This window comes from Myotis brandtii, unplaced genomic scaffold (genome assembly GCF_000412655.1).
Source record: "Myotis brandtii unplaced genomic scaffold, ASM41265v1 scaffold342, whole genome shotgun sequence".
Lineage (NCBI taxonomy): Eukaryota > Metazoa > Chordata > Mammalia > Chiroptera > Vespertilionidae > Myotis > Myotis brandtii.
In genome coordinates, this window is record NW_005363166.1 from 99,392 (window position 1) to 125,664 (window position 26,273).

Sequence of the window (26,273 nt, forward strand, 5' to 3'; positions counted from 1 at the left end):
TTACAATTTATATTTGTCATTGACAAGTCAGGTCCCAAATGACCTTCCCTCTTTTAAAATATGACCAGCCATTTTTAACACTTCAAAAAATTGGGTTGACAACTAAACAACATCATAGATTGATCTATTTACCTAAATCCTCTTCAAAGGTGTGAGAGACCAATTAAAAATGTTTTCCATTCATTATGCCTATTTTATCGTTTTTCTATATTTGGTGCACGAAAATTAATGTAGATGTATAAGAATCCTCATTTCAGCCATCTTTCAAATATGTTTAGTGATTTCGGAAAGAGGAAGGGAGAGAAACATCAACTGGCGGCCTCCTGCACCTTCCCTACTGGGGATTGAGCCCAAAACCTGGGCATGTGACCTGACCTCCTGGTTCATGGGTTGATGCTCAACCATTGATGAACACTGGCCAGGCTCAGCCAACTTAGTATCAATGAAGGGCAGATAGTCATGGGACTTACTGGCTTCCGAGGAATCATTTCCCATGTTAATTTTGAGATCTGTAAAGTCTGAACAAACTTTCAGAAAAAAACAGGCCTTACGTGTACTCCAGTCTCCTAAGAATACCCAAGCCAGGGCAGTAAGAGCTTCCCAGATGCGACGGGAACCGAAAGCACAGGTCCCTCGGTGCACTAATTCCAAGGTGCCCTTCCCAAGGCTGCCATCAGCTTTGGGATCGGGATCATCTGTACTGCACTGGACAAATGGATGGTCATCTCTGCCACTCCAGGTTCAGGGATCTGAAAAACTTCCATCATCCCATCAGCTATTCAGGAACAGCTCAAAAAAAGGCATGGCCCTGCAACTTGAAGCAAGGAGGCCCAGAATTCCAAGAGAAACACCCAAGTTCATTAGATGTGTAAAAGGAACCCAGTGGGGCACAATGGGCCCCTGCTGGTACCTCACATCGGGTCTGGGTCCATTGGGTGGTCCTGGGTGGGCTTCTTTAGAATCCTGTGCTATGCCAAGTAAATTGATGAACTTACAGAGAATTACATTTTTTTTTTTTTTAGTTTAGAGCATTGGTTCTCAATCTTCCTAATGCTGCGACCCTTTAATACAGTTCCTCATTTGTGACCCTCAATTTCATTGTTACAAATTGAACATAAAGCATAGTGATTAATCACAAAAACAGTATGTAATTATATATGTTTTCCGATGGTCTTAGGCAAACCCTGTGAAAGGGTTGTGTGACTCCCAAAGGGGTCGCGACCCACAGGTTGAGAACTGCTGGTTTAGAGGAAGGGAGAGAAACAATTTGTTTTTCCACTTATTTACGCATTCATTGGTTGATTCTTGAATTTTTTTTTAAATTATCGATTTCAGAGAGAGGAAGGGAGAGAAATAGAAACAATGATGAAAGAGAATCATTGATCAGCCGCCTCCTGCACACTTGCACTGGGGACTGTGCCGTGACTGGGAATCGAAATGTGACCTGGTTCACAGGTTGACGCTCAACCACTGAACCACAATCAGTCATTGGTTGATTCTTGTATGTGCCCTGACAGAGGATGAAACCCACAACCTTGGGGTTTCAGGACAATGCTCTAACCAACTAAGCTACCTGGCAGGGCCCCTGTAGAGAATTTTTATGAGTTTATTATTTGAGCCAAACTGATGACATATGCCTGGTAGCAAGATCTCAAATGCACCCAAATTCCATTGAATTTTGAAATGCATAGCAGAGCTACACTGGTAATATCTTTTATTTTATTTTTTTTAATATATTTTTATTGATTTCAGAGAGGAAGAGAGAGAAAGAGAAACATCAATGATGAGAGAATCATTGATCAGCTGCTTTCTGCACGCCCCCTACTGGGGATCGAGCCCACAACCCAGGCATGTGCCCTTGATCAGAATCGAACCTGGGACTCTTCAGTCCACAGGCCAGCGCTCTATCCACTGAGCCAAACCAGCTAGGGCTACACTGGTAATATCTTTTAGCTGTTTGCATATTTTTGCTTATGTAGCAAAGCATTTATATGTATATATATTTTATTGCTTTCAGAGTGGAAGGGAGAGAGAGAGACATCAATGATGAGAGAATCATTGATCAGCTGCTTTCTGCACGCCCCCTACTGGGGATCGAGCCCACAACCCAGGCATCCTTCAGTCTGCAGGCTGACAGTCTAGCTAGCCACTGAACCAAACCATCTAGGGCTGTAGCAAAGCATTTTTTTTCATATGTTAATTTGATTGGTGTGTGCATTCTTGCTTTGATACTTAAAAAAACAACTGAAGAGAGTCCTCAACCATTTTATTCCTGCCCTGGCCAGTGTTGCTCAGTTGGATGGGTGTCATCCAGTGCACCAAAAGGTTGCCAGGATTCCCGGTTAGGGTACATGACCAGGTTGTGGGCTTGATCCCTGGTAGGGTGGGTGCAGGAAGCAGCCGATTGATGTTTCTCTGACATCTCACATCAATATTTCCCTCCCTTCCTCTCTGTAAAAAATCAATAAAATATATTTTTTTAAAAACAGATGAATGAGAAGCAAATTTACCGGTTTTGCTCAAAGAAAACTCCTCAGCCTTGGAGGCAGTTTCCCAGCTTGCTATCTGCAATCATGCCATGTACATTCTAAGTATATTTGGCATATTTTAAGTTCAGTGCTTTATGTAAAAAGTACCTGTTTTTATGCTGTCTCTTCATCAGGGCATGAGCTCCAGAGTGTTTACTGGATTTTTTATTTAAGATTTATTTTTATTGACTTTAGAAAGGGAGAGGGAAAGAAAGATAGAAACATCGATGGTGAAAGAGTATCGTTGATCGGCTGCCTCCTGCATGCCCCACACTGGGAATTGAGCCCATAATCCCGGCACATGCCCCTGCTGGGAATCGAACCATGACCTCCTGGTTCATGTGTCAATGCTCAACCACTGAGCCACTCAGCCGAGCTGTTTACTGGATTTTTTAAATACTTCAGTTGTTAAATGAGATGAAATGCTCAGCCAACAAAGAACTTGGGCCTCAGAGGGTTTTGTTTTTGTTAATTACCAAAGAAATAGGTACGTGAGTATATTATTGTCATTTGCACATGAGTTTTGAGGCCTCTGGGGCCGAGATGTGAGACCCACAGTAGTCTCGTGTAGTTCTGCTTCCCTCACTAGGGCTGTCCTCTGCCCTCTGTCCCTTTCCCACCCTTCTCCTCCTCTCCACAAAAAGCCTTTTTTTTCCATCCTGTCCAACACAGGGCTTTTCTTTTTCTTTTATTGCTTAAAGTATTAAAAAGGGTATTACATATATGTCCCTTTTTTCCCCCCTGCCCTTGACAATCCCCTGGCCTCCCCTAACCCCAGTGTCTTATGTCCATTGGTTATGCTTATATGCATGCATACAAGTCCTTCGGTTGATTTCTTACTCCCCTCCCTCCTGCCCCCCATCCCTCCCCGGCCTTCCCACTGCAGTTTGACAATCTGTTTGAGGCAGCTCTGCCTCTGTATCTATTATTGTTCATAAGTTTATAATGGTCTTTATTATCCATGAATGAGTGAGATCATGTGGTATTTTTCCTTCATTGACTGGCTTATTTCACTTAGCATAATGCTCTCCAGTTCCATCCATGCCGTTGCAAATGGTAAGAGTTCCTTCTTTTTTACAGCAGCATAGTATTCCATCGTGTAGATGTACCACAGTTTTCTAATCCATTCATCTGTTGATGGGCACTTAGGCTGTTTCCAGATCTTAGCTATCGTGAATTGTGCTGCTATGAACATATGGGTGCATATATCCTTTCTGATTGGTGTTACAGGGCTTTTCAAGTTGCTGTTTTTCATGGAAGATTTGAATGTGGAATAATGTATGACTTTCTCTTTATTATGGTACCATTTAAATACATATAATGAGCAGTCTGGATGACATAATGCCACTTGGACAACGGAGAAAGGCACAGTAACACATAATGTGGGACAAAATGAAAGCCATTAGATGGGCAAATGTTGCTTGGGTTTGAGGATATTCTGTTGTTCTTTTTTTATTTATTTAATTTTCATAGATTTCAGACAGGGAGAAAAAGAAACATCAATGTTGAGAATCTGGGTTCGAGCCTGCAACCCAGGCATGTGCCCAGACAGGGAATCCAACCATGACCTCATGGTTCATAGGTCGATGTTCAACCACTGAGCCACCCCGGCCAGGCTGTTAGAGTGCTTATTTTGTTTATTTTTGTTTTGTTAATCCTCACCTGAGGATGTTTTTCCATTAATTTTTAGAGAAAGTGGAAAGGAGAGGGAGAGACAGAAACATTGATGTGAGAGAGACACATCAATTGGTTGCCTCCTGTAAGCACCCCGACCAGGCCTGGGGAACCTGCAACCAAGGTATGTGCCCTTGACCTGAATCGAACCTGGGACACTTCAGTCTGAGGGCTGATGCTCTATCCACTGAGCCAAACCAGCTAGGCCCGTTGGAGTGCTTTTTAAAGAACTTTTTAAAAAAATATATATTTTATTGATTTTTTTACAGAGAGGAAGGGAGAGGGATAGAGAGTTAGAAACATCGATGAGAGAGAAACATGGATCAGCTGCCTCCTGCACATCTCCCACAGGTCCATGCCCTTGACCGGAATCGAACCTGGGACCTTTCAGTCCACAGGCCGACGCTCTACCCACTAAGCCAAACCGGTTTCGGCTTTTGTTTGTTTTTTGACCCTAGATTGTAGGATCACTTGAATGAGGCAAAGCATCCTACTATTAATGGAAAAGAGATACTCCTTCAGCACCCTTTTTCACTGCTATGTTGGTGCTGTTGGACATGCTTCCTCCTTCCGTGTGTTATGCCAGGAAACCCACTACCAGGGTGGCTGATAAGGCAGTCAAAGCCCTCAAGGGCCTGTGATAGAACCTCATGGTTGTCACAGGATCCTCAGTCCCAGGCCAGGTCATAAGTGCTGTCATAGCCAAACTCCTTCTGCACATACAAAGGGTATTTGCTCCACATCTGTGGTCTGCTATTGCCTCTTTCGTCTTCACTGAGGCTGTCGCATTCATCAGAGCCTCTGGAATCTTCATTTCCATCACTGCTCTCCTCCTCTGGGTACTCATTGCGCCAATTATTCTCACTATTTTCATCATCTTCATCTTCCTCTTCATCAACGTCCTCTAGTTGTTTGCCATCATCCACCAGCTCCCACTCCTGGCTTAAGGGCTGCACAGAGAGGACCTTCTCAATCCATCCTGGAGTGGCCGTCTCCAAGTAGTAAATGTCATGCACATAGTCATCATTCTGTTCCTCCCGGTGCCCGATACTTGGTCCATCCTCAGATATAGTCAACCGCTCGGGGAGCAACTCTACAGAATTGCAAAGGGTCACATCTGGATCAGATACTTTGCAGGAGGCGGCAGCGGCGGCCTCTGGGTCTCCTTCGTGGACCAGATCCAACAGCTGGAAGCCTGCGTCACTGTCGGCTTCTGGGTTTTCCCGCGCATCCTCGGACTCCAGGTTATCCGAGAGAAGGCCCGAGGGTCGGCGTAGCTTGTGGCGGATACGCTGAGAGGTGGCCGGGGGTCGGGGCAGAGCGCGCAGGAGCTGGACCGGGTCCTCCTGGGTGCATATGGTGGCCACCAACTGGAAGACATTTTTCTCTGCTACTTTCTCCAGACCCTCGGGGGGCGTCTCTTGGACCGCCGACTCCACCGCATCTCTCCGGAGGCGTTTACAGGCGAGGGCCAGGGCCTCGGCAGGCTCCTCGCAGGGATTCCGCTTCACGCGGAGTATAGCCGTTCGATCAGCCTCCATAGCGGCGGTCGTAAAGCACGTTCAGGGGTTCCAAGTGTGGACTCTCCGTAAAGTAACCAATAAAATGTAGTGTTAAGTAAAGGAAATAAGTGTTACTCTCCGCGGAAACATCCAGTAAAGGGAGAAAGAGTAATCCAATCTGAGGAAAAAGCAAAGCGTCCTTTCGCAGCTCCCGAGTTCCCTTCCCCCAGACCTACAACGCCTAGTTCAGTTATGGTGGCGTTTTAACGCTAGAGGTATTTTCTGCCCAAAGTTTGCACAAGATGTTTTTCAAGTAAGTTTCTTGTACTTAGAAATGACAAGTTAAAAAAAAAGTCTTTTAAACTTGAAAAGCATTGTACTCTACGCAGGGTATTATGGGTATGCAAATGAAGCTGAGTCATCACCCTTGACATTGTACAGATACCTTAGTAGTCACTGGGTGCCTCTGGAGCCACCATTAGAGGGCGAAGCAGAGGTCAGGCTGACTGGGCTCTAAACCTCATTCTGGTTCAACCATCGAAACTGGTTTTTTTCCTTTTTTTAAAAATTAAATCTTTATTGTTCAGATTATTACAGTTGTTCCTCTTCTTCCCTCCATAGCTCCCCTCCCCTCCACCCGGTTCCCACCCCAGCCTCAGCCCTCTCCGCCCTCACTCCCCACCCACTGTCCTCATTCATAGGTGCGCGATTTTTGTCCAGTCTCTTCCCGCATCCCCCATACCCCTTTCCTCTCCAAGAATAGTCAGTCCACTCCCTTTCTATACCCCTGATTCTATTATAATCACCAGTTTATTCTGTTCATCAGGTCAGGGTTGGCTCAGTGGAAAGAGCGTTGGCCAAACTGTTCAATTCTGGCCACTTCTCTCTTACCAATGTTTCTTTTTTTAAAAAAAACAAAAACATTTTATTTTTTTTTTAGAGAGAGGAAGGGAGAGAGATAGAGTTAGAAACATCGATCAGCTGCCTCCTGCACATCTCCTACTGGGGATGTGCCCGCAACCCAGGTACATGCCCTTGACCGGAATCAAACCTGGGACCTTTCAGTCCGCAGGCCGAGGCTTTATCCACTGAGCCAAACCAGTTTCGGCTAAAGGTCTTTTGAAGCAAGTCTCAAGAGGCTGGGGTAAATGTAATCAGGTCACTATTTCCTTATGTTAGAGCAGTGGTTCTCAACCTTCCTAATGCTGCGACCCTTTAATACAGTTCCTTGTGTTGACCCCCAACCATAAAATTATTTTCGTTGCTACTTCATAACTGTAATTTTGCTACTGTTATGAATCGTAATGTAACTATCTGATATGCAGGATGTATTTTCAGGGGTCGCGACCCACAGGTTGAGAACTGCTGAATCGTAGCTATAATTTATATTCAAACTTATATAGTGTCACCAGATTCTTTGTGTGCCACCAATGAGGAATGCTTCTTAGTACACTTGGCAAATCTGAAACCCGCCCAGTCGGTTGTGAGAATTCGGTCCATTCATTGAGAAGAGAGCATGAGAGAGTAGCCACGACAACTTCACACATCCTTAGACAATTGCAGCACTGCTGGTTCCTGCAGTACTGATAATTACCGCGTGAAATTTCGCAGTTGTTCTCGCGAGAGAAAACCAGCCGCCGGGGCAGAGTCGCAGTACCGGTGCGCAAGCGCAATTTTGCCAACGCCCCATTCTTCCTACGCACGCGCTGGTGACGTCAGAAGTCAAGGGAAGGCCGCCTACGAGAGCAAGTCTGCATTTCCTCCCCCTTCCCTGGCCCATTCTCAATTTCACTTCCGGTCCTTCATTTCCGGTTCTTTCCCCGCCCCCTTTTTTTCCTTCCGACAGAAAAATCGGTGGTGCGTCGGTTAGAATCTTCAGTTCCCGCCGGGGTTGGCCTCCCCTGAGGCCGGGAAGTTCTCTGGCCACGCGGTCCGAGGGCGGCCCCCCTCACTTGCACCATGGTGAGTAGGGGGGCGGGTTGTAGGGAGAGCGAGCCGGCGGGCCGTGAGGACTCCCAGCACCATCGGAGGCGTTCAGGCGGCATCACTGCGGGCCTCGGGCTCCTAGGCTGGAACTTGGGAATTCTCTTCTTGCCTCTCTTTAGCTGTCAGAATTTGGAGGAGGAAACTGGAATGTCGAGAGCCACCATCTCCCAATGGTGTTTTAATCTGGACGAAGCGCTTTACGTTACAGATAGGGGAAACTAAGGAACAGAGAGGCACAAGGACCGGCCCCGATTCAGGGTGTCGGATTGTTTGTCCCCAAGTCACACTGCGGTTGTGACAATATGTTCCTAGAGTATTGACTTAGGTCCGTTCTTCCCCGCAAGATGTAAACTTTTTGAGGGTAGGGTCTTTTCACCATTGCTTCTTTAATGTCCAACACTGTGTCTGACACGTTGCAGGAGTTCAGTAACGTGTGAATGAATGTCACAGTGTCTGCACGAGGGTGTGATCTCTGGGCTGGCGTGGTAAGTGGGCTTCATTCAAGAAGTGCTCACGACGGGTAAACAGGAGAGTGCTGGTACAAAAATGATGCGCATACATGTTGGTTACAATAGTATTTTCATTAAGTGAGGCCCCCATAAGAAGCACTCGACGCCATAGTAAGGTTACAGTATAGAATAATTACAACATAAGGGCATAGTGGAAGCCCTTGTAGATTGATGAGCACAAGAGGCTAAGAAGAAAGGAACCAGCTGGCTAGAAGCAGCACTTTCTGTAGGAGGATATGCTCCAAAGTTACTGCTGCATACTGCCCTTTCTGAACTCTGGCGAGCATTGGGCATCTCCTTGGACCTGGATATTTATGGTTACAGGGGTTGTTGGGTATTTTATATAACTGTCACCATCACACGTTCATCACCCTGGATACATACCCTTATTACTGATCACTTATAATTGATTCATTGTTTTGGAGGACGTTCCCGTGAGTTCCATGGGAAGAACCATGGCAGAATTCCCAGCACCTAGCATGGTGTTTCAAGCATGGAGTAAGCATTGAGAAACACTGAATTAAATATTTAGGAACTATAGGCTTTAATGAAATACGTAAGGCACAGACCACCTCAGCCTTCAGCAGGATGGCTTCCCCTCCGAGAGCCTCTATTTTATTCCTTAGTAGATATTGTGCTCATTTATCCCAAAAGCATTTGCCAAGTTTGTTTCTGTGTCCAGTGAAGTGGAGGGTCAGAAAGGAGTTTTAAGTGAGCTCATTTGCTGAGTGTCTATAAACTGCATAACTGATGTCTTCATGTATTTATCTCATCAAGTCATCATGACATTTCTATGAGATAAGAGGTACACACTACTGTTGTAAAGTAGTCTTAGAGAGACTACTTCTTAGGGATGGTAAGTTGAAGAGCCGAGAATAAAATTCAGTTACATGACTCAGCAAGAATTCTTTCTGCTTATATCCAGAAAACATCTTCCCTGCCTGACATTGTGTTTTTCAGGGATAGTTGACCTGGCACTAATGTGACAATACTTACATAAAACTCACTTTGTAAAAGTCAGTCTTCCTCAAATTGCATTGCCAGGGAACAGACAGTTGTGATGCTGGATAGAAAGTGCCATGGTGGTATACCCAGACAAAGGGTAGCAGTTTAGCTGGGAAGAAGGGGGTCATGAAAGAACTTCTGGGATAGTGATGACAAAGGTAAATTTTGAAGGATGACTAGGAGTTAGTCAGATCCAAGGGGCTGTGGAGCAGACAAAGATTTTAGATAGAGGGAGCAGCATAGGTAAAGTCACAGGATTTGGGATATCTTTTAATATATATTTTTAACATGTTTTTATTGATCTTAGAGAGAGAGGAAGGGAGAGGGATAGAGAGAAGGAAATATTCATAAGAGAGAACCATTGATTGGCTGCCTCCAGTTTGCCCCCTAATGGGGATCGAACCTGCAACCTGGGCATGTGTCCTGACCAGGAATGGAACTGTGACCTCTTGGTTCATAGTTCGAGGCTCAACCACTGAGCCACACTGGTAGCACATAATATATTTTTTTATTTTGAGAGGATGTTTACTAAAGCTGGGGGCAAGGAAGGGCTTAGGATAGAAGAAGCAACAGGAGAGAGCCTAGGCAGGGTTGCTTTGGGTCTCTAGAAATGTTATAGGAAAGAAATGAGCCTAGGCTGCTTTGGCTCACTGGAAAGTCAAAGGAAAGGAGCCTTGGAGACAGGGTCAGGGGTTAGCCCAGGATGAGCTGTTGCTGCCCATTGCTCCGCTGGTTGCAAGTCATTTTAAAAATGGATATTTTTCTTCCCTTCTCTCTCCTTTTAGGCCCGAAATGCAGAAAAGGCCATGTAAGTATCAACTTGATTTTGTCTGTAAATTTTATGTAACAGTTATTACCACAGAGCTCTTTTTGTATTTGGTCCTTTTGGTACATGAGCCTTTTGGTACACGTTTCTTTCTCTACATACTTTAAAATAGTATTCCCATATTTTCCCATTTGTTTTCCCCATTAGTGTTTTCTGACAGCTCCTAGAACTTTTACCAGATGAACATTCATTCATCTGGGGATGGTGCATGGGCTGAGAGTGGCAGCTGGGGCACCCCAGGATATTAGCCTTTAACATCTGGATGTGTTGCTCACCACAGTGGTCTAATAAATAGTTTCCCACAGTCCTTACATGGAGTGAAAATAAAATAAAAACTCATAACTTCTCTGTGGTTTCTAAATCACAACACACACACACACACACACACACACACACACACACGATGTTAAATATGGTCATGAGCAGATTTACCCTATCCAGGAACTTGGGTGATAAGAGTCTGTGCAAGATCTAATGGAGTCTTCTCTCTTTCTGGTAGGACGGCCTTAGCAAGATTTCGCCAAGCTCAATTGGAAGAGGGAAAAGTGAAGGTTGGTGTAAATTTTCCTCATAAGTTGTAAATATCATGAACAAATGTGGTAAAATTCTCCCCCGAGTAGTCTTCAAAACTCCAAATCTTCCTATTTGTTGTCTGTACTTGCTGACACACTTATGAATCTATACAGTTAAATTCCAGGTGTATGTCTCTGTACCTGGGGCAGTGTGAGGAGCTGGCTGCTTGTCCTTCTGTCTCTTTTGTACGATGATAATTGAGTTCTGATATCCCAGCTCTATTTAATATTGAATAATAGGAAGTGCTGTGGGGAACAGCTCTAACCTGAAACCAATAAATGATCTCAAACTCACAGAGACTCAGCCAGGTTAGGGATAAAATGTACCATTCTTTGAATTATTTTATTTTTTTCTTCAGGTTTTTGTATTAGTTTCAGGTGTACAGCGTAGTGGTTAGACAATCATACACTTTACAAACTATTCCCCCTAATATTTCTAGTTTCACCTGGCACCATACATAATTATTACAGTATTATTGACTACATTCCCTATTCTGTATTTTACATCCCCATGACTATTTTGTAACTACCAATTTGTACTTCTTATTCCCTTAACCTTTTTCCCCCGTCCCCCAACCTATCCCCTGCCCTTCTGGCAGTCATCAGTCTGTTCTCTATGAGTTTCTTTCTGTTTTGTTTGTTCGTTTATATTGTTCTTCAGATTTAACATATAAGTGAAATCACATGGTGTTTGTCTTTCTCTGACTGACTTATCTTACATAGAATAATACCCTCTAGATCAGCGGTTCTCATCCTGTTGGTCGCGACCCCTTTGGCAGTCGAACGACCCTTTCACAGGGGTCTTCTAAGACCATCCTACATATCAGATATTTACATGACGATTCGTAACAATAGCAACATTACAGTTATGAAGTAGCAACGAAAATAATTTTATGGTTGGGTCATAACATGAGGAACTGTATTTAAAGGGCCAGAAGGTTGAGAACCACTACTCTAGGTCCATCTATGCTATCACAAATGGTAAGATTTCATTTATTTTTAAAAAATATTTTTATTGACTCTAGAGAGAGAGGAAGGGAGAGGGAGAGACAGAGAAAGAGAGAGAGAAACATTAATGTGACAGAGAAACATTTATCAGCTGCCTTCCACATGCACCCCAACGGGGGATTGATCCTGAAACCTAGACATGTGCCCTGACTGGGAATCGAACTGGTGACCTGTTCTGTGCACCTGACATTGCTTGACCAACTGAGCAGCACTGGCCAAGGGCATTCTTCTTTATGGTTGAGTAATATTCCATTGTATATATGTACCACAATTTTAAAAATATATTTTTATTGATTTCAGAGAGGAAGGGAGAGAGAGATAAAAATGATGAGAGAGAATCATTGATCAGCTGCCTTCTACACGCCCCACACTGGGGATTGAGCCTGCAACCTGGGCATGTGCCCTGACTGGGAATCGAACCGTGACTTCCTGGTTCACAGGCCGAGGCTCAACTACTGAGCCACGCTGGCCAGGCTATTATTGGACTTTTAAGTTGTTTCCATTGGCTTATTGTTTTAAATACAATGCAATGAATGTTTTTGCTAATATAGTTGTTTCCTAAATAGAGACTATAGAGTGGGTTTAAGGCTTGATTAAGATCTGCAATTGGAACTTCAGATGTGTTTAAACCATTAGACATCTTAGATTTCAGGCCTGAATCAGTTGAACGGTGAATGAAGCTTGTACCTTCATACAATATAGTGCTAACGTGTATAATTTGCTTCTTTTTAGGAACGAAGACCCTTCCTTGCCTCAGAATGTACTGAGTTGCCCAAAGCTGAGAAGTGGAGACGACAGGTAAATTCTGAATATGATCTTAGTAGAAGTAACAAGTCTCTAATTGCTTCTTATTACCTAAATGACTCTTAAAACCAAAATTCTAAGGTTTTTAATTACCAGTTTTTAATTATATTTTCCTTTGCTTTTAGACATATTAAAAAGTCATAAGAATTTGCTAACTTTTTTTTTTACAGATCATTGGAGAGATCTCTAAAAAAGTGGCTCAAATTCAGAATGGTAAGTTTATCTACTTAAAGTGCTTGATTTTAAAAGACACAATTAGACTTGGGGACTTCGACACACTATTCTACCTTTTTATTGATTTATTGATTGATTATAGAAAGAGAGAGGGATAGAGAAAGAGAATATTTGTTCTAGATCTGTGAAATATGCCTTTGGTATTTTTATTTATTTATTTATTTATTTACTAGAGGCCTGGTTCATGAGTCTGATGGGGGCCGATCAGGCAGGGCTGGTGGGGAGGAGGGGACATAGGAGGTTGGCCAGCTGGCCCTGCCCCTGATTGGTCCAGGTGTGTCGGGGGTGATGGGGGGGGTGAGGCTGGCCAGGGGGAGGGGCCGTGGGTGGTTTTGGGGAGGGGCCTATGGGGCCCTGATCAGACCTGTTGGCTGCTGCAGTGCGCGTCATAGTGACCAGTTGTTTGGGTCACTGGGCTTTTATATATATAGATTTTTATTTATTTTTTGTTAATTCTCACCCGAGGACATTTTTCCAGTTATCTTTTATTTATTTTTTTTAATCATTATTTTTTTAATGAGGCCTTTTTTTTTTTTTTTTCAATTAATCTTCACCAGAGGATATTTTTCCATTGATTTTTAGGGAGAGTGGGAGAGAGAGGGAAAGACAGAGAGAAACATCAATGTGAGAGAAACACATCAATTGGTTGTGTCCTTCACGAGCCCTGACCAGGGCCCGGGCTGGGGAGGAGCCTGCAACCAAGGAACGTGCCCATGATCGAATCGAACTTGGGACTCTTTGGTCTGCAGGTTGACACTCTATCCACTGAGCCAAACCAGCTAGGGCTGTCTTTGGTATTTTAATAGGAATTGTGTTGAAGCTATAGATTGCTTTGTGTTGTATGGATATTTTAATTATGCTCGTTCTTCCAATCCATGAACACCGTAAATGCTTCCATTTGTTTGTTTTTTCCTTTATTTCTTTTGTCAATGTCCTGTTGTTTTTCGAGTACAGGTGTTTTACCTCCTTGGTTTAGTTTATTCTTAGGTATCTTATTTTTTTGTTGCAGTAGTAAATGGGGTTATCTTTTTAGTTTCTCTTTCTGAGAGTTCATTACTGGTGTATAAAAATGCCATTGATTTCTAGATGTTAATTTTGTATCCTGCTACTTTGCCAAATTCATTTATTAAATCTAGTATTTTTTGGTGGAGTGTTTGGGTTTTCTATGTATAATATCCTGACATCTTCGAGGAATGACAGTTTTATTTCCTTCTTTCCAATTTGGATGACTTTTTCTTCTTGTCTGATTTCTTTTTTCATCTCATTGATAACCCATTCATCATTTAATAACATGCTATTTAGCCTCCATGTGTTTGAATATTTATTAGTGTTTTTGTTGTCGATTTCTATTTTCATGCCATTGTGATCTGAGAAGATGCTTGATATGATTTTAGTCTTCTTAAACTTATAAAGACTTATTTTGTGTTCCAACATGTGGTCTGTTTTGAGAATGTTCCATGTGCACTTGAGGAGAATGTATATTCTGCAGCTTTGGGATGAAATGTTCTATAAATATCAATTAAATCCATCTGATCTAGTGTGTTGTTTAAGGACATTGTTTACTTGTTGACTTTTTGTTTGGAAGATCTATCCAGTATGTCAGTGGGGTGTTAAAGTCCCCTAATAGGTCTATTGTTGTGGCATTTATTTTTATGGGCATGACACTGAGTGGTGTTTTGAAGATATGATATGAATGTTTTTGTTTTCTAGCTGGTTTAGGTGAATTCCGAATTCGGGACCTGAATGATGAAATTAACAAATTGCTAAGAGAGAAAGGACACTGGGAGGTCCGGATAAAGGAGCTGGGTGGTCCTGATTATGTAGTAAGTAAGCAACAGTCCCTATGGCTGTTCGGAATGAGCTTGGGAGATTTTGGGTGGGCTGGATAGGGCCTGTCTAGGAGCCTGCAGCTCCCAGCCTGTGCCTGCTAGAGGGCAAGCACTCAAGACATGAAAGAAGGCTTGAAAAAGTGTCTGTTGGCCCTAGCCAGTTTGGCTCAATGGACAGAGCGTCAGCCTACGGACTGAAGGGTCCCTGGTTCTGTTCCAGTCATGGGCACATGTGTGGGTTGCAGGCTTGATCCCCAGGAGGCAGCCAATCAATGATTCTCTTATCAGTGATGTTTCTATCTCTCTCCCTCTCCCTTCTTCTCTGAAATCAATAAAAATATATATTTTTAAAAAAGGTACCTGTTGCATGTGGACAGGAAACCTATGAAAAGGATAGGTCGGATAATGTTTAAAGACTCCACAGAACAAGGCTCAGATCAGATAGGATACCTACAGATACCAGCCAGATGTTCCTGAGTAAGCCCCTTGATTTCTCTGGGCCTTGTTTAAAATGACCATGACCCTGCCCAACCGGCATGGCTCAGTGTTTGAGCATCGACCCATGAACCAGGTCACGGTTCGATTCCCGGTCAGGCCACATGCCCAGGTTGCAGGCTCAATCCCCAGTGGGGGGAGTGCAGGAGCAGCCGATCAATGATTCTCTTATCATTGATGCTGAGCCCCAGTGTGGTGGGTGGTGGCCGACTCTGCCACCGAGGTTAGAGTCCGCTCCCTGGTGTGTTGATTTTTCTCCCAGCTGCTGCCTAATCGATGAAAAGAGTTATTACAATGGATGGTGGTGATGGTTACATGACATTATGAATGTACTTATTATCAGTTTTATGTATGCATAAGAATGCTTAAGATGGTAAATTTTTTTTTCCTCATCCAAGGATATGTGAGGGTGGGGAGAGGGAGGGATGGAGAGAGAGAGAGAGAGAGAAAAAGAAACATCGAAGTATGAGAGAGAATCACATTAATCAGTTCCCATATGTGCCCCCACCGAGAATTAAAATGCTAACCTTTCCATCCACGGGATAACGCTACAACCAGTTGAGCCACACTGACCAGGGTGATGGTAAATTTTATGATATGTGTATTTTTCCACAATAAAAAAAGAAAAGTATAAAGTTCAGAAAAGTATAAAGAAGCAGAACAACATTTGTCATCAAGTTCAGAAAAGTATAAAGAAGCAGAACAACACTTAGTTGTCTGCAATACTTGAATATTTCCTTTTTTTGTAATCCTTTTTTCTTTGATCAGCATCTGAGGATATGTATAATAATAAAAGCCTAATATGCTAATTAGACCAGAAGTCCTTCCGGATGACCTTCTGGACGAAGCTGGGGCTTCGAGGGAAGCCCAGGTCCTGGGTGCCTGCCTGCAATTGGAGGGAAGCCTGGGTCCCAGGTGCCGGAGGGAAGCCGGTGCTGGCAGCCGGGGCATATGTGCCCCCACCGAGAATTAAAATGCTAACCTTTCCATCCACGGGATAACGCTACAACCAGTTGAGCCACACTGACCAGGGTGATGGTAAATTTTATGATATGTGTATTTTTCCACAATAAAAAAAGAAAAGTATAAAGTTCAGAAAAGTATAAAGAAGCAGAACAACATTTGTCATCAAGTTCAGAAAAGTATAAAGAAGCAGAACAACATTTGTCATCAAGTTCAGAAAAGTATAAAGAAGCAGAACAACATTTGTCATCAAGTTCAGAAAAGTATAAAGAAGCAGAACAACATTTGTCATCAAGTTCAGAAAAGTATAAAGAAGCAGAACAACATTTGTCATCAAGTTCAGAAAAGTATAAAGAAGCAGAACAACATTTGTCATCAAGTTCAGAAAAGTATAAAGAAGCAGAACAACATTTGTCATCAAGTTCAGAAAAGTATAAAGAAGCAGAACAACATTTGTCATCAAGTTCAGAAAAGTATAAAGAAGCAGAACAACATTTGTCATCAAGTTCAGAAAAGTATAAAGAAGCAGAACAACATTTGTCATCAAGTTCAGAAAAGTATAAAGAAGCAGAACAACATTTGTCATCAAGTTCAGAAAAGTATAAAGAAGCAGAACAACATTTGTCATCAAGTTCAGAAAAGTATAAAGAAGCAGAACAACATTTGTCATCAAGTTCAGAAAAGTATAAAGAAGCAGAACAACATTTGTCATCAAGTTCAGAAAAGTATAAAGAAGCAGAACAACATTTGTCATCAAGTTCAGAAAAGTATAAAGAAGCAGAACAACATTTGTCATCAAGTTCAGAAAAGTATAAAGAAGCAGAACAACATTTGTCATCAAGTTCAGAAAAGTATAAAGAAGCAGAACAACATTTGTCATCAAGTTCAGAAAAGTATAAAGAAGCAGAACAACATTTGTCATCAAGTTCAGAAAAGTATAAAGAAGCAGAACAACATTTGTCATCAAGTTCAGAAAAGTATAAAGAAGCAGAACAACATTTGTCATCAAGTTCAGAAAAGTATAAAGAAGCAGAACAACACTTAGTTGTCTGCAATACTTGAATATTTCCTTTTTTTGTAATCCTTTTTTCTTTGATCAGCATCTGAGGATATGTATAATAATAAAAGCCTAATATGCTAATTAGACCAGAAGTCCTTCCGGATGACCTTCTGGACGAAGCTGGGGCTTCGAGGGAAGCCCAGGTCCTGGGTGCCTGCCTGCAATTGGAGGGAAGCCTGGGTCCCAGGTGCCGGAGGGAAGCCGGTGCTGGCAGCCGGGGGAAGGAAGGCCTATTCTTGCACGAATTTCGTGCAAGGACCTTGGCCCCGGCCCCCGCCCGCCATGGCCGGGGGCCTCTGTGGCCTCTGCTTTGGCCCCTGTCCATCACCGCCGTGGCCGAGGGCCTCTGCCACCTCTGCTGTGGCCCCCGCCTACTGTGGCTTTGTCCGGAAGGAAGGACATCCGGAAGGACATCAGGTCTAATTAGCATATTACCCTTTTATTATTACAGATTTTTTATTTTATTTAGAGAGAGAGAAAGGAGGCAGGGAAAGAGGGAGAGATAGAGAAGTATCCATGTGAGAAAGAAATATCATTTGGTTGCCTTCCATACCTGGCTTGACTAGGGACCGAACCCACAACCTGGGTTTGTGCCCTGACCAGAAATTGAACCCCACTACGTTTCCATATATGGGAGAACACTCAACCAACTTTTAGATATTTAGATGGATTTTTAAAGGATAAAAAGGTGCCTAATTATTTTTCTGTGTACATAAATATTTTCTCTTTTTCTTTGCCATTAAGAAAGTTGGCCCTAAAATGCTGGATCATGAGGGCAAAGAAGTCCCGGGAAATCGAGGTTACAAATACTTTGGAGCAGCAAAAGATTTGCCTGGTGTTAGAGAGCTATTTGAAAAAGAACGTAAGTAATAAATATTTGTGTGGGTTTTGGCCTCAAATTTTTTTTAAACATTACAAATAGACTTTTACTTGTCACCATTGAAGTAAGTCTGAATTTTAACCCTTTGAGTGCTAACCAATATCCTAGGAACTGCTAAAATTGCCAAGGCATTTTTGCTGATTTTACAGCAGTTTAGGAAAAAAATTATGAATCGCAAGTAAATGAAGTTACATGTTCAATAACTTAAGGAAACCTTTACTACATTTGTTTTCATCTTTGGCATATGTTGTTTGCTGATTGTATTATAAAATACTAGTAGAAAAAAAAATTTGAACAAAACATATAATGTTAAAATAGAGGGGCACCCTTCTTCAATATTTTCCACAAAATTGTCATCTTCACAGCAAGAATTGACATATTTAGCAATATCATCATCACTAATAAAAGCAGACTTAGAACTGGACTCCATTTCGAAGCTTTAGGGCTACAAAATCTGAGTAAACTTCATAATATCGTAGTACCTGTAAAAATTAGGCAGATAAATGCCAGTGGTCAATTTTAGAACTGCAAACATTCGACATCATAAGTAATCTGCACTTAGGTGCCATCTGTCAATAAAGAGTGAACTACTAGCCTCCAACAGTGACACTGTAGGAGGAGCGCGATAGCGCTCCCAGCACTTTTGGCGAAAGACAGGAGGAGCGCGATCGCCGTCCCAGGCACTCTAGGGGTTAAACAGATTCTTGGACTGGGGGCTCATATCCATTAGCTCACTTCACTTTCAGAGCCTGTCTCATCCCTAGTGGCTTTGCCAGAACTGCTACCTTCACCATGAAGCTTCATGAGTTTTCTCAATTCAAACTTGTGCTGCTTCAGCATTTTTACTTTTCTGACAAAGACATCATGGAGCAGACAAATAGATTGGCAAGACTTTTCTATGTCTTTTCCAATGCTATCTGGAATCAATTTATTGACTACTTCTTTCAGGTCATTTGTACCTCTTGGGTCATGATTTTCATCTTTTTCCAGATTTGGCAGAGTGTTGATACTGAGCCTAAGAAGTCTTTTGAACCTGATTGCTGTGTTTTTTAGTAAAGCCAACACAGAATAGATGAATTAAATAACTGTCGGTAGTCTTGATATCAACATGAGCTTTAATCATGGGCTACTATTTTTTGAATATGGAACACATTTTGTCACAGGTTAGATCAATGTCATGAAAATTGGGCAGTTTTTGCCCTGAGTATCCTCAGTAATTAGCTTTAATATTCTAAATACAACTTCATCATTCTCAGATAAGTTAGGCTCACTTCAAAAACACGACCCTTAAGACCATCAGGTGCAATTTGGGTTTCTTGAGTCCTGTGACTAGTGTTTTTCTAATATTTTTTACATTGAACATAACTCGTGCTTTCACATCATACCAATCTTTCTCAGAAAACAGATCAACCACTTTCTCATTGGCTCCCTTTTTGCCACTTTCTGATGCTGCTCAGAAAACCAAAAATACTAGCCTTGAATTTATTGGTAATCATCATAACAGTAGATATGCTATATGCTGGGTGCTTCTCCTATATTACTTCTTAGCTGCACAGCAGCCCAGTAGTATCAGAATTATTGTTCCCAGGTTTTTAACAAGAACCTTTAAGCACTAGGAAATGAAGTTACAGACCCAGGATACACAATTGGGGCTGAAAAGTACCTAGAAATGACTAGTGCCAAATTCCACACTCTTTGCACATACTAGACTCTTATTCTGAATGAGGAGTTCCTCTCTTTGAAATGTCCCAAAATTACAAGGCAGGATTTTAATTGAATTGGATTCATATTTCACTTACCTATTATTTGGAGGGGGGAAAACCCCCAAAAAACCGACAAGTAAGACCGTGGGCCTAATCACAATAGGTAAAGATAGAGAAAAATCAAGCTGCTCTGTGTCGATCCAAGCCAGGCACCCTTATTTCTCCTGTCCTTTCATGGCCCTGGGAAACTTCAGTCAAACCTTGGCCTTTCACAATGGAAACCACTGGTCTGGAGTTTTCGTGCACAGGCATACACTGGAGATATTACAGGTTCAGTTCCAGACCACAGCAATAAAGCAAATATCTCAGTAAAGAGAGTTATGAATATATTGGTTTCCCAGTGTATATAAAGTTGTTTACACTATACTGTAGTCTATTAAGTTTGCAATAATAGCATTATGCTAACAAATAATGTACACACCTTAATTTAAAAATATTTTATTGCTAAAAAATGTTAACCATCACCTGACCCTTTAGTGAGTAATCATCTTTTTGCTGATGGAGGGTCTTTCCTTGATGTTTATGGCTGATGACTCATCAGGTTGGTAGTTCCTAAAGACGGGTGGCTTTGGCAATTTCTTAATAAAACAACAGTGAACTTTGCCTCATTGTTTCACTCTTCCTTTCATGAATGATTCTCTGTAGCATGCCATGGTGTTTGATAGTATTTTACACACAGTAGAACTTATTTCAAAATTGGAGTCATACACACACACACACACACACACACACACACACACACACACACAATTGGAGTCAGTCCTCTCCAACCTGCCACTACTTTATCAAGTGTATGTAATATTCTAAACCCTTTGTTGTCATTTCAACACTCTCCACGGCATCTTCATCTTCTATCCACTGAGCCAAACTGGCCAGGGCTTCTATTCCATCTCAAGTAACCACTTTCCTTGCTGATCCATAAGAAGCAACTCCTCATTCATTCAAGTTTTATCATGAGATTGCAGAATTCAGTCCCGTCTTCAGGCTCTACTTGTAATTCTAGCTCTCTTGCTGTTTCCACCACATTTACAATTACATCCTTGACTAGAGTCTTAGACCCCTCAAAGTCATCCATGAGGGTTGGAATCAGCTTCTTCCAAATTCTGGTTAATGTTTATATTTTGACCTCATGAATCATGGATGTTCTTAATGAAATGTAGAATGGTGACTCCTTTTCAGAAGATATTTCATTTATTTGCCCAGATCCATCAAAGGAATCACTATTTATGGCAGCTATCGCCTTACAAAATATATTTCTTAAAGAATAAGACTTAAAAGTCAAAATTACTCTTTGATCCATGTGCTTCAGAATGGATGATGTGTTAGCAGACATGAAAACAACATTAATCTCATACATCTCTTGGGTGACCACTGCATTGTAATGAGCAGTAATATTTAGAAAGGAATCGTTTTTTTCTGAGCAGTAGGTCTCAACAGGAGCTTAAAGTATTCAGTAAACCATGTTGTAAGCAGATGTGCTGTCATGCAGGTTTTTTGCCCCATTTATAGACAGGCAGAGTAAATTTAGCATAATTCTTTTTTAATTGATTTATTTTTATTTTTATTTTTTATTTTTAGAGAGAGATGGGGGTAGGGAAAGGGATAGAGAAACAGAAACATTGATGAGAGAAACATCAATCGACTGGCTCCTGCATATCCCCTGCTGGGGATAGAGCACATAACCTGGGCATGTGCCCTGACTGGAATCAAACCAGTAACCTCTTGGTGCATGGGTCAATGCTCAACCACTGAACCAAACTGGCTGGGCTATTTGTATTTCTTTTATTACTAATGAAATTGATAATTAAATTCAGTTATTAATTGACATTTGTATATTTATGAATTTTTTTCTTCTTAAATTATCAGCTTTATTCTTTGACCAATCTGTTGGGTTATCATTTCTCTCCTCCACAACCCCAAATTTGTATTTATTGATTTTAAGGAGAGAGAGAGAGAGAGAAACATCGACTTATTGTTTCACTTATTGATGCATTCATTGCTTGATTCTTGTATATGCCCTGACCGGGGATTGAATCCATAACCTTGCATATCGGATGACACTCTAATCAACTGAGTTACCCAGCCAGGGTGTCATTTCCCTTTTGATTTTCAAGAATTACTTAAATATTCTGAATAGTAATCCTAAGTCTGAAAATATTTTCTTCAGGTCTTTCTCACTTATATGTTTTGTTTTTTTATAGTTTCTTTTGTGTTTTTTATATACTTATGTTTTCCCCTAATGTTTTTTGTTTTTTTTCGTGTTTTTGGTTTGTTTGTTTTTTTTCATTAAACATTATGGCATTTTCTGTTATCAAAGCACCTTGTGAAAAACAGTATTATTGGGGCTGGAGGCTACCCCATCTCATACACATTCTGCAATTAACTATTCTAAGATATTCTCAATTTTCATTGTTATATAAATAATGCTGTGATGTACATCTCTGTCCATAAAGCTTTGCCAGCTTTTGTTGTTGTTTTTTAATTAGGATAGATTCTTTTTTTCTCTTCTCTCTCTCTCTCTCTCTCTTTTTTTTTAATATATATTTTTATTGATTTTTTACAGAGAGGAAAGGAGAGGGACAGAGAGCTAGAAACATCGACGAGAGAGAAACATCGATCAGCTGCCTCATGCACACTCCCCCACTGGGGATGTGCCCGCAACCAAGGTACATTCCCTTGACTGGAATCGAACCTGGGACCCTTGAGTCCACAGGCCGATGCTCTATCCACTGAGCCAAACCGGCCAGGGCCTCTTTTTTTTGTTTTGTTTTGTTAATCCTCACCTGAGAATATTTTCCTATTGATTTTTATTTTATTTATTTTTTTAAAATTTTTTATTGATGTCAGAGAGGAAGGAAGAGGGAGAGAGAGATAGAAACATCAATGATGAGAGAGAGTCATTGATTGGATGCCTCCCAGATGCCCCCCACTGGGGACTGAGCCCACATCGGGCACGTGCCCTCAACCAGAACCAAACCCAGGACCCTTCAGTCTGCAGTCTGATATTCTATCCACTGAGCCAAACTGGCCAGAGCTTCTATTGATTTTTAGAGAGAGTGTAAAGGAGGGGGAGAGACAAAGAGAAACATCAATGAGAGAGAGAGAGACACATCGATTGGTTGCCTCCCGCATGCACCCCTACTGGGCCAGCTGGGGCTCAAGCCTGCAACCAAAGTATGTGCCCTTGACTGGAATCGAACCCGTGGCTCTTTGGTCTATGGGCCAATGCTTACTAATCCAATGAGCCAAACCAGCAAGGACAGGATAAATTCTTTTTAAATGGACTAATTGGGTGAACGGTTTCAACACTGATGCATAGTACCACTTATATAATCCAATTACTAGTGTAAAGAAATGTCTTTCATATTTTCATGAACACACATACTATATGCCTCTGTAACAGTGTGCAGGGAGAAGGCTTGAGTGTGATAATGATGGGAAATTCAGCTAAGTTGGTACTCTTTCTTTTAGCTCTTCCTCCTCCAAGAAAGACACGTGCTGAGCTCATGAAGGCAATTGATTTTGAATACTACGGTTACCTAGATGAAGATGATGGTGTTATTGTGCCTTTGGAACAGGAATATGAAAAGAAATGTAGGTCTACAGGCATTTCGTTTCATTATATTTGGCATCTGGTTTCTTTCTCTTGAAACTGGGTTTTTAGATAGTGCTTTATGCCAGAAGGGAGTTTTCTTTGTTGCTAATGGTCCTCAGAGGAAATGATCTGCTAATGCCCTAACTCCCAGTAACTATGAGGCAGTTAGCATGGTGTTGGGCCAGAAGGAGCATGTTGGAGAAGCTACAGAGTGTCATCTCACCTGCTCCCTGTCCTCCAGGATTCCTTCCCAGACTAGCCTTTCTTGAAATCATGAAGTAGTGCCCACTTAAGGAGATTTAGATCTGCTTTAAACACAGGTAATGGGATATCAGTGCAGAGCAAAATGAGAGCTTTCTGAGAGCTTCCTCCATGACAAGCAAAATGCTGAGCCTTTTACGGACATTCTTTTGAAGCCTCATGACAACTCTGTGAAGAATAAGTGCTACTCCCCAGGAGGTGCACTGAACTAGGGCTTTAGAAGCAGGTAGTCAGGAGTTGGAGCCCTTTGCCAGCATGCTATATACAGCATCTCTTTTCACATGGGCATATCAGGAAGTCACCAAGGTTGATGAACTGGGGAGGATCTGAGGATGTTCCCTAAAAAGCTGCCTTGTAGTGACAAGTCAGAGCTGTGTGAGACCAGACTGCCCCTCACATCTGATTCCCTTCCACCAGGGCAGAATGAAGGGTGACCCTTTTCTGAGGGAACATCTTGGCTTTGCCCTGCATGATGTTTAAAGCTTATTTAGAAACCAAAGTAACACCTGCTGTCTCTTGTCTTCAGTCAGAGCCCAGTTAGTGGAAAAGTGGAAAGCAGAGAGAGAGGCTCGGCTGGCAAGAGGAGAAAAGGAAGAGGAGGAGGAAGAGGAGGAAGAAATCAACATCTATGCTGTCACGGAGGAGGAGGTACTGGTGGGCAGTGAGGGTCCCTCTGGCGCTCACTTACCTTCTGCTCTGAGTTGTGAAGCCTGGACCTTTTGGAAAGGGTGTCAGTGCAGGTCAAGTTTAGACACCGCTTTTTGCCTTGCCTGGGGCCTCCTGGTAGGAGCTACAAAGTGATCTGCAGTTGTGGCTGCTTGAAGGCATTTGGGGGAGGCTATGCTCTGAACCGAGGCCGACTGCCCCTAATGTTGGGCTTTGGACCCTTTGCTGGACACTGTGATATGAGCTGAGGCCAGCTGCCAGTTGTGCTACGCTTATGGCCACTTATTTGAAGCTACATTTCAAGCTGTGACTGGCTGCCACTTATGTCAGCCTTGGGGACACCTGATGAGAGTTATGGTGCAAGTTGTTGAGACCAGTTGCTGCATATACTCAGTCTGGGACTGCTTACCAAGAGATACAAGGCATGCTGAGGCCAGCCACTGCTTGTTTGGGGTTTATGCATCTTTCAGTGATTTTAAGAAAGTGCTTATGTGGAACAGCTGCTAGAAGAGGCTCAGGCTGGGTGATTGAGTTGAGTGGGGCTGGATCTCAGGGAATCAGGGTGGGGAGAACCATGTTAGCCAGGCTGGATGGGAGGAGGGCTCAACAAGGAAACAATGCTGCCTGCCAACATTTCTGTCCTGGAGAGAACTGCCCTGACTCCTGCCCCTCCTGCACCTGTCCTGAAGCTCGTCAATTTAGTTCCTCCCCATATGTATCTTGCACTTTTCAAGCTGTTGCCCCAGTGCTGGAGCCCAGAGTGAATGAGTTTGTGAGTAAGTTCATTTCCAGGCCCCTCAAGAGGAGTGCCTCGGTCTCCAGCATTCCTCCGTCTCACTTGGATGAATTCTCTGCTTGTTTCCACAGCCAAATGTTATGGGGATTCCTCTTCCTGGCACTGGTGCTCTGGGTTGGGGAGCCTGGTATGGGGTTGGGGCCCCTTGTTCCTCACTGGGGACATCCGCAGCGGAGATAACTCTCTTGATTCTTTTTTTTTTTTTTAATGTATTTTTATTGATTTCAGAGAGGAAGGAAGAGGGAAAGATAGAAACATTAATAATGAGAGAGAATCATTGATTGGCTGCCTCCTGCACACCCCCTACTGGGGATTGAGCCCACAATCCGGGCATGTGCCCTTAACTGGAATCAAACTGGGGACCCTTCAGTCCACAGGTGATGCTCTATCCACTGAGCCAAACCAACTAGGGCTCTCTTGATTCTTAATTGCCACACTGTGGGTATGAGACCTGCTGGTTCAGCATCTCTACCCCTCTCCTACCAGTCTTGACATGACAACTTCTATATAGTTTAGCTATAGGACTTTTGTTCAGTTGGTCTCCAGGTTTTTCTCATGACAGTCTATAATTTAGTTGTAGTTTTGATGTGGTAGTGGGAGGACAATACAGCATTTACCTATTCCATCATTTTGACCAGACTTTAAATTTAATTTTTTAAAATAGATAATAAATTTACAAAGATCAAGAACAAAACAGTATATAAAGATAGTCAACAAAGATTGTCTTTTGCAGCTCTGCCCTCCATCTACCTAGTTCTTGCTGCTGTCACTAGTTTCTATTCTATTTTCTTTCCTACTGCAAAAGTTAGCATACTATACACAATGTTTTGTTGATTTTTATACTTAACTAGAGGCCCGGTGCACGGATTTGTGCATCAGTGGGGTCCCTCAGCCTGGCCTGTGCCCTCTTGCAATCCAGTACCCCTCGGGTTGTCAGACTGCTGATTTCCACCCGAAACCAGCAGTTCAACATCCCCCAAGGCATATAGTAGTGTATGAAGTGGCAGGTGGCTGGGGAGGAGCCTGGGCCTGGGCCAGGCGCCGCACCACTCCCACTCATCCCAGCCCCACTGCGCCTACTGCTGCCACTCCGTAGCACTGCCGTGGAGGTGGGAGAGGCTTGCGCCCCTATAGCTGCGTTTGCCAGCTGTGAGCCCATTGTCTGGTGCCCGTCAGTCAGCTAAGCGGCATTCCTGCTATGGGAGCGCACTGACCACCAGGGGGCAGCTCCTGCATTGAGCGTCTGCCCCCTGGTGATCAGTGTGTGTCATAGCGACCAGTCAACTAGTCGCTTAGGGTTTTATATATATAGATGTT

The 26,273-nt window shown here is 42.6% G+C and overlaps 2 protein-coding genes across 4 annotated transcripts in view; one reads left to right on the top strand and one right to left on the bottom strand.

Moving 5' to 3' along the window:
- The first annotated feature begins 403 nt into the window (after positions 1–403).
- Positions 404–26,273, top strand: part of ISY1 (ISY1 splicing factor homolog) — a 26,984-nt gene continuing 1,114 nt past the window's right edge. Inside the window, exons 1-9 of one of the 2 annotated variants that reach the window (XM_005871456.2) lie at positions 7,429–7,666; positions 9,990–10,012; positions 10,530–10,581; positions 12,343–12,408; positions 12,585–12,627; positions 14,359–14,471; positions 17,740–17,857; positions 23,110–23,232; positions 24,021–24,142. In XM_005871456.2, the coding sequence (XP_005871518.1) occupies positions 7,664–7,666; positions 9,990–10,012; positions 10,530–10,581; positions 12,343–12,408; positions 12,585–12,627; positions 14,359–14,471; positions 17,740–17,857; positions 23,110–23,232; positions 24,021–24,142 (663 nt within the window). In that variant the 5' untranslated portion in view covers positions 7,429–7,663. Of the gene's footprint in view, positions 946–7,428; positions 7,667–9,989; positions 10,013–10,529; positions 10,582–11,468; positions 11,476–12,342; positions 12,409–12,584; positions 12,628–14,358; positions 14,472–17,739; positions 17,858–23,109; positions 23,233–24,020; positions 24,143–26,273 lie in introns of those variants that run through there. The other variant, XM_014543908.1, reaches the window with a different exon arrangement.
- LOC102262396 (probable RNA polymerase II nuclear localization protein SLC7A6OS) lies at positions 4,052–6,289 on the bottom strand. Of its 2 annotated transcripts, XM_014543910.1 has the most exons (3): positions 5,628–6,289; positions 4,850–5,552; positions 4,052–4,090 (listed from the first exon to the last, which is right to left on the bottom strand). In XM_014543910.1, exons 1-2 carry the CDS (start codon positions 5,741–5,743, stop codon positions 4,871–4,873), a joined length of 798 nt encoding a protein of 265 aa, XP_014399396.1. In that variant the 5' UTR covers positions 5,744–6,289; the 3' UTR covers positions 4,052–4,090; positions 4,850–4,870. The 2 variants fall into 2 exon arrangements, with proteins under 2 accessions (XP_014399396.1, XP_014399395.1); XM_014543909.1 differs by lacking the exon at positions 4,052–4,090 and having other exon boundaries at positions 4,655–5,552.